The 8,713-nt window shown below is 38.2% G+C and overlaps 1 protein-coding gene across 1 annotated transcript; it reads left to right on the plus strand.

Annotated features, from left to right (window-relative positions):
- Positions 1 to 1,566: 1,566 nt before the first annotated feature.
- On the plus strand, positions 1,567 to 7,293 carry LOC131663896 (mothers against decapentaplegic homolog 5-like). Its single transcript, XM_058934656.1, has 3 exons — positions 1,567 to 4,611; positions 6,232 to 6,719; positions 6,798 to 7,293. The coding sequence occupies exons 1-3, from the start codon at positions 2,497 to 2,499 to the stop codon at positions 6,955 to 6,957; spliced, it is 2,763 nt and encodes a 920-aa protein (XP_058790639.1). The 5' UTR covers positions 1,567 to 2,496; the 3' UTR covers positions 6,958 to 7,293.
- The last annotated feature ends 1,420 nt before the right edge of the window (positions 7,294 to 8,713 follow it).

The following is an 8,713-nucleotide window of genomic DNA, read 5'->3' on the forward strand; positions in this document are numbered from 1 at the left end:
ACATAATATAACTTGGTCTAAGTATTCAGTACAATTTAAACAAAATGAAAATAGTAAGCCTGTTTAGAAATATGATTTTCATACGTTAACTGTGTATAGTACACATTGATAATTAGAAAAATTTGATAGTCGGGTATTATACATCAAATAAAAAATTTCCTGTTTTGTGTAGGCCAAATACCGATTCTACGCGATTTAATTCTTCACGAATTTCCTAAGTTTTATTATTCAACATACAGAAAATATAAAATGGTATTTACTTTTTAAATACAAGGATACTATAGAACAGGTAAAGAATTCTAATGAAAAATAATTGATTCCAAGTACTCTGCTATAACATATTTCATTGAGAATAAATATAAATATTAAAAAAACATTATTATGCTTACGTATTTGCACATTATTAAAAAAATTATCAAATGTGCTATTAGATAACAATGTTTGTTGTCAATTAATTGTCAATAGTTTGCTAATTTTTCTGTAGAAAAGTATGTCAGATAATATATTGTTATTTAAGAATATAATATTTTATTTTTTATGTTCAATATGCCAGCATTATTTCAAATAAATCATATAAAACATTTGGTGATCATTCAAATAACATGGGATTGGTATTTGCACCGAGTAAGGTTCATTTCGAAAACAAAAAATGAAGTATCTTTATCTTTAAAAAATGAAATACTAACTGAGAGAAAAAGTAACAAATGATTAATTGGCTTAAAATATTCTACACGATATTATAGTACGTTTGTTATTAATATGATAATATTATTTTAATAATAGGAAGATAATCTTAAACATATGAGCCGAACGTGCGTTCCTTCTCGCTTTCAGCTTATGCGTCACTTCATATCCTATTACTATTTCATTATTTACTTTTATAGGCATTATAATGTAATGACAAGCAAATAAGCACAGACCTACCTTCATAGAGTTGAGAGGCCATGTAAACCATTGCTACTAAAGCAACTAGAAGGCACAACTAATCTCTTAAACTGTCAGAAAGATGCGCTATCGGTAAATTTCGAAGGATCTCCATTAATTCTAAGAAGCAACTTAAAAGATTGCAGTGCGTGCAAACGAATTAAATTTAAGGCTTTGAATACAATTTACGGCAACAATTTAATAAATACTACGAATTTTTCGGTATTGCTGTTGTAAATTGGGCTAAGCTGTCAAGCAGCGATCGTTTAAATAAAAATCATTTATTATTACATCCAGGTTTTCAAATGTACGAAACTTGTGTTTTACACTAAAACAAATATCTTAAATAATATAGATAAAATAAAGCAATAATACTCTAAATAAATGAGGTATATTGTAATACCATTGGAAAATGAATTATTCCGAATAAGCACGTATATTAAAATAAGTTATTTGTTTTATGAATGTCATAAATATCAATTTTTACTGCAACTAAAAAAGTGTAAAAATTTCAATTAAATTATTTAATGGATCTACAATTGTTGATATAATTTATGAAATAAAGATTTTCAATGAGCAAGGGAACCTTTTAGGAGACTTAAATATTAAAATTTGTTGAAAGAAATAAAGAGGCGATTTCCATTTATATTGAAAGCTGTATTTTGAAAGATTTATTTTACAAAGTTATTATACGACGGATTACAGAAAAGAAAGCAGATAGAAGGAAAAGAAAGGTCGGCAATTGAGTAAAATTTTCTGATCCGTCGAAGCAGGTAGTGCAGTAGGACGAGGGTAAATTTGTAGACTCTCTGGGCGCTCAGCACTTGAAACTTCTACTGCCTTGGTGATCTCAATGATAGTTTAAATGCAGGCAAAAGCCTTAGTCCGTAGGGTAATAACGTTCACGGGGGGTCACAGAATAGTCAATCTTGTGCCCATACCTGCCCCCGTAGTTGTCGGTCAGGACAATGAAAGTTTCCTTACACTTTGGTGGCCAGATGACCGTCGTTGAGCGCGATTACAAGAGGTGTAGTTTAAGTAGCCGAGCCAACAATAAAAGCGCTCGTTTACACTAATAGTGATCCGCCTTCTTCTCCCTCCTCCAGCGTAAAATTCGTCGGCAAATCTTAGAGACAGCTTGGCGACAGAACAGTATTTAAGATCCACCAACGCAGAGGAATCGTTCTTTAAGTCATCGGACGTTCGAGCAGTAACACCGAGTAAAGTAGTTTCAGTGTTGTCCTTAGCAGCAAAGCGTACGCGTCGATAGATTGGCAACTTGGTTTCCTCTTGTAGTTTACAAGTCGTGATAGATCATTATCGCTTTCTGACAATCTCGAACGACGATATTTTGATTTGGTTGATTTAGATCACAGCTCGGTCGATGCATATGCACTCAAAGTGATAACTGCGAAGGATTTTTGCATATGTACATCGCTGGTGACAAGTGCTATTGTCTGTGTTAGATGCTTGTAACCGAGTAATGGTCTAGTACAACCAAGGGTTAACTTGTTTGACGGTGTACGAGCAAGAGAGCAAGCAAGTAATCCAAGTGCTCAGCAAGAGGCCAATATGCAGGGACGCGATCCAAAGAACACCAACAAGGATGCCGAGGATCAAGAGCGCAAGGGGACGTTGATGTCAACGCTGCAAAACATGTTCACAACGTCGTCAACGGTGAAGAGGCTGATGATCTGGTGTCGCTGCGACGCCGAGGAGAGGTGGGCAGAGAAGGCGGTCGAGACGCTGGTGAAGAAGCTGAGAAGGAAGCGCGGCGCTTTGGAGGAGTTGCAACGCGCGATCACTAATGCGGACCCGCACACCCGTTGCGTTACCATACCACGCAGCATGGACGGCCGACTGCAGATATACCATCGCAAGAACATGCCGCACGTCATCTACTGCAAACTTTGGCGGTGGACCGATTTGCGCACTCATCACCAGCTCCGTTCACTCGAATTCTGCAAGTTCCCGTACAACGGCAAAACCGACGAGGTCTGCGTCAACCCTTATCACTATCGTCGTGTCGAGATTCCAAAGCTGCCCGATGTGCGCGTTTCCAAGCAGTACAATCAGAGCAGCCAGCCGCAGGTACAGCTTCGGTCGCCTCTCGTCCAAAAGAGCTCCTCCAGATACGCCATGCCCAGAAACGTCACGTTGCTCACTCCGCCGGAGGCTACGGCGTCCTACCAACCGGTACCCACGACGGTCCCTCTTTCAGAGCTCGCGGAACTCTACCGGCCGGAGTCCATGGCGTCCTACCAGCTGCGTCCCGCGATATCCTACCAGCCGGGTCTCGCGACGCCTCCTCATCAACCAGAGCCATCGACGTCCTGTCAGCCAGAGTCCGCGACGCACTGTCAGCCAGAGTGCGCGACGCGCTGTCAGTCAGAGTCCGCGACGCACTGTCAGCCACAGTCCGCAACGTTCTGTCAGCCAGAGTCAGCGATGCCCTACTCACCCCACTCCACGAAGCTATACCAGCCGGGACCTGCGACGTTCCACCAATCAGGACCCTCACCGCTCTATCAAAATGAACCCGCAGCGTTCTACCAACCAGGACTCGCGACAACCTACCAGCCGGAGCTCGAGACCTTGTCTCCATCGTTTCCCGAAACGCCCTTATCGCCAGGGCTCTGGACGTCGTTTCCGTCGCTTCCCGGAACGCCCTTCCTCCCGGGGTCTGCGACGCCGTGTCCATCGCTTCCCGGAACGCCCTTCTCACCAGGGCCCTCAGTGCCTGGCACCTACGATGAGATTTTCAATTATTTACAAGAGTCAGCACACTCGTTTGAGCAAGAGGCTGCTGCACAACAAACCGAGCAGCATATCGACGCGGAAAACCAGTATCAAACCGAAGCGTACAAACCGCAACAGATCGACGTACAGAACCTGGAGCAGTTCATCGCGCAGAACCTGCATCAGTTCGTCGCGCAAACCCAGCAACAGATCAGCGTGCAGTACCTACAGCAGTTCATCGCGCAAAACCAGCAACAGATCAACGTGCAAAACCAGCAACAGATCAATACACAAAATCAGCAACCGATCAGTGCGCAAAACCAGCCTCTGATTAACGCGCAAAACCAGCAGCAGATCAACGCACAAAACCAGCAGCAGTTCAACGCACAAAACCAGCAGCAGTTCAACACGCAAAACCAGCAGCAGATCAATGCGCAAAACCAGCAGCAGTTCAACACGCAAAACCAGCAGCAGATCAATGCGCAAAACCAGCAGCAGATCGATGAATACAACCAGCAGCAGTTCAATTCCCCAAACCAGCAGCAGATCAATTCGCCAAACCAGCAGCAGATCAACGCACAAAACCAGCAGCAGTTCAACACGCAAAACCAGCAGCAGATCAATGCGCAAAACCAGCAGCAGTTCAACACGCAAAACCAGCAGCAGATCAATGCGCAAAACCAGCAGCAGATCGACGAATACAACCAGCAGCAGTTCAATTCGCCAAACCAGCAGCAGATCAATTCACCAAACCAGCAGCAGATCAATTCGCCAAACCAGCAGCAGATCAATTCGCCAAACCAGCAACAGTTCAACGCTCAAAACCGGCATCGGATCAGCCCGCAACACCTGCAACTGATGAACGTGTACAACCAGCAGCTGATAAACGCGTACAACCAGCAGCGGGCTTACGCCCAAAGGCAGCAGCACCTCTACGCACAGTTACAGGTTTGTACATGGAAAACCTTAGTATTCATTTCGCTGCATTTTACAACTTTTCTTCAATTTAGCACATTTTTTCATTGATGTCTATTCAACCAATCCTGATTTTAAAACCAAATTTCTATTCTAAGAGAAAATATTTTATAGTAAAATAATTATACTACAAATTGAGCATATAACACCTTTGTGATAGCGGACTAACAGGATAAAAGGGAAATCCTTCATATAGAAACTGTTACGCCGTCAGAATAGATGTCGTATGTCATCTCCGCCACACCGACGAATTTAGACGTTTAAGCATTCCTTGATCATACGGAGCCATGCGACTCTGTATCAGCATTGCTCTTCCCTACTCTCTCTCCCTCTTCACCCTCGCACCTTCTCTCCCTCTCTTCTATTCTCCTTCTCTCTCTCATCCTGTCCCTCTCCCTCTCTTTCCCACTCTTTTTTTCGATCTCTTCTAGAAGTTAGCCTTGTGCTAACTGAATCAATATAGCAATAGTCTAGGGACGATGAGCTTCTCCGTGATCGATCTCCAAGATATTGTAATTTGATTTAACCACTATCGCTTTCTTTATACGTAATTGGCAGAAATGATTAAGCAACCAAATGAATTTCAATTTTAGAAGTAATCCATTGTTTGTTGATAGCAACATTAATATGAGAGCAAATGAATAGAAAGTGATGTAATGATAAACAACGTACTTTTTCATGAGGCTATATAAATTTTTTCACAGGAAATACACGATCCTTTATAGCCAATAATAATGTCTAGATTTATCAAGATTTATTGATTTGAATATTGATTTTTGCAAACTATAAACATATTTTTTAGAACTGAAAATGTAATAAGTAATTTAAATGAATCTTGAGGCAGCGCGCGGTTGTGCCCGAGAACTTGAATCATGCTTACTGTTATGTAAAAGAAATAATGACGACTTAAAATATTTTTGATTCTAACAAATATTTTTACACAAACAAAACACAATGGATTACTTGTGAAATAACAAGTCTATTATTACATAAGAAAAGACCCATTGTCCCTGGGTTACAGTGAAAAGTCAGAGAAATTTATCGACCCTAGGAAAAGCTACAGTATATATCATGGAAATTTTATTAATGTAAGGGGAAATAAGAGCCATCTTCGTTTTTCGTAATCATAAGCTTACATACATTTCATTGACTTCACAAGCACGAAAGACGATTTATTTTTTTATTAATTGCCTGACTGACTATTTAGAAGACTCATACACTGTCCGCATACTTGAGAAAAACAATCAAAAACATTGAGCGCCTTATTGTTTTCAAGGCCAATCGACATTTCAGAGTCTCCACTTTCCACCGTTTCGGATATTTCTGGCCTTTTATTATTTATTACAATAATTATGAAATGTTTGCTTAATGTCATAGAAAAAATGATATAACGGTCGTCCCGTTGCAGTATTAAGTTGGAAAATGAATTTGTTTTTCTTATAGAACATGAACAATACATGATATTTTGCTTGGAAATTGCGAAAAAGTACTCGTTTCAGACGCGTGTCTAGCGATGTATATTGAAACTTTAAGAATTGTTTTGCAGTGTGTATATCAGTATTAAACGAATTGTTTCTTACCATTTGATTGCAGAGCATGAAATACCTTATGTCAAACGAAACAGAAATCATCTCTTACCAAGAACCGGGCTGCTGGGGGACCATCGCCTACTACGAGCTTAACAGTCGGGTGGGTGAGCCCTTCCAATGCACGCAGCCCGTAGTCTCGGTCGACGGTTTCACAAGTCCCGTACACGATGGCGATCGATTCTGCCTTGGTAAACTAACCAACGTGCATCGCAACTCGGTTATCGAGAACGTCAGACAACACATAGGCCAAGGCATCTGTCTTCACTATGCCGGCGGTGAACTCTTCGTTGAATGTGTTTCCGCTAAGGCCATCTTCGTGCAGTCCAGGATCTGTAATCATCAGAACCAATACAACCCTACTGACGTCATTAAAGTGCATTCCGGTATGACTTTGAAGATTTTCGACACCCAGATGTTCGGTGAAATACTTAATAAGGTAGTTGAGCATGGCTTTAGCGCTGTTTACGATCTCGTAAAATTGTGCACTATCAGGTAAGCGTTTAACTATCTTCTCGACTCTCAGCTGCTGTTCGTTATAATCATTTGCTTAGTTATCGTGTGCTTTTTCAGATTATCTTTCGTCAAAGGTTGGGGCGCTGATTATCATCGTGAAGACGTGACCGCAACACCTTGCTGGATAGAAATCCTCCTCAATGGACCGCTGAAATGGCTTGACAATGTTCTCATGGGCATGGGAGGTCCACCGAATGCTATTAGCTCAGTGTCATAAGACTTATTTCTTTAGTCCATTATACCTCTAGGTATATAAACACCCTATTGTAATATAAGAATGCGAAAGCATTTTAATGCTGATAGTCTGTTGATCAACAATTCAGCTTCGTAATATTAACCTCGATTGTACTCAAAACTCGTTTATTTATCATGTAATAATACATGTATACTGTATTTTTATCATATCCGACTTAAAAAAATATTACTTAAGTGTTTATTCTTTCAATGTCAAGTATTGTATAATTTCTGTATTATATTGCTACTTTACATGTACTTGAACGCTGACAAATGTATATAGAATAACTCAACGTTAAGTTTGATATCAATAAACAAATTTTTGATAAATCAATAGCCTTATTAATTAATTTTCAGATATTTCGGGATTCAATTGAGTGGTCATCGGAATACCATGCCTTTAGAAAATAAAAAATAATTATCACGTTGAGCTTAATCATGCATTTGGTGTTTATTATTGAATCAAGACAAATTCTTGCAAATAATATGTTTTTGGCATGATTTCATTTGTCCATCAATTTTTAAACAGAATCTGAAGTAAAATAACACCAGATTTTATTGAATGTACTCGATGCAAGTTTCTAAATGTTTAAAAATTCGTTTAGAGGATTTTGTATTCCTGTTCAATTTACTTAATGGTTGGAAACTGAATAAATATTTTTAAAAGCTGCATCGAAGTAACTGTCGGAGATAAAGCAGAATTTTTTATTGTTAATAAATTTAGCCCCCCTCTAAGTTCGATTGCAAACATCCAATAGAGTTTCTTGAAATCTAATGACTCATTACAAGCTTAATGTATACAATGGAAACAGAAGGCTGTGAAAATCCGTTTTATATGTATCCCCTGCAGCATTAGCACTAAGTAAGCTTATGTGCTACGTGATTTATGGTCTTATAAGGTTTTGTCCTCTGAGATGATCGATTTTTCATAGCTGAGCTTTTCCATAAGACGTCGCAGAGGTTTTTATCTTACCCTTACCATTTTTCTTCTTTCCAATTATTTTAAAAATAACGCTTTTACCTTTATGTAGACTTAACTTTAAATACAATACACTGTAGCTATCAATTAAATTTTTTTTTCAATCTAAATAAAAAATAACTTGTAAATTATTTTGTGACACTGTGACAAAACTCTGTCATCCGCATCGATACATAATTTCGTCTAAAAGTTTTAATTCTGATTAGAAAATTTTCTAGCGTTTGGTCATATATTAACATTAAATAATATAAAAATAAATATAAATATTAAAATAAAATATTATATTAAATATTAATATTTAATATTTGTATTAAATTTGATATTATATTAATTAATTATAACATATATTAAAATTGTGTATTAGATTGCATTTTTAGAAATTAATATATAACTGTCTGATAAATTTATAAACCTAACATTATATAACCGTTTTATAATAAATTCGTGTGCGTGTGTGTATATAGTTTTACTAAATTTATTACGCAGTTATCATAAACTAAGACATTAACGTCATTTTACACAAGTCATTTTACACAAGTCATTTTTTAAGGAAAAAAAAAGGCCGATTACAATTTTATTATTTTTCAATTACTCATAAAGTTATACTTCAACTAAGTCAAATACATACAAATAAGTATTAAATACAGAATTTTCTTCTTTCTTGAAATCGGCAAAAGGGATATTCTGTTCAGTCACTTAAGACTCGCACTGTAAATTTCTATTTCATCGAATATTCCCTTCACATCCTTAGCAAATAACA

This window comes from Phymastichus coffea, unplaced genomic scaffold, assembly GCF_024137745.1.
Source record: "Phymastichus coffea isolate CEN01 unplaced genomic scaffold, Cenicafe_Pcof_1.1 PCOF00003, whole genome shotgun sequence".
NCBI classification, from domain to species: domain Eukaryota; kingdom Metazoa; phylum Arthropoda; class Insecta; order Hymenoptera; family Eulophidae; genus Phymastichus; species Phymastichus coffea.

Excerpts from the sequence above, each read along its gene's own strand:
- LOC131663896 (XM_058934656.1), top strand. The coding sequence starts at position 2,497 with ATGCAGGGACGCGATCCAAAGAACACCAACAAGGATGCCGAGGATCAA. Across the intron at positions 4,612-6,231 it reads ACCTCTACGCACAGTTACAG|AGCATGAAATACCTTATGTC; the intron begins GTTTGTACATGG and ends ATTTGATTGCAG. Across the intron at positions 6,720-6,797 it reads GTAAAATTGTGCACTATCAG|ATTATCTTTCGTCAAAGGTT; the intron begins GTAAGCGTTTAA and ends GTGCTTTTTCAG.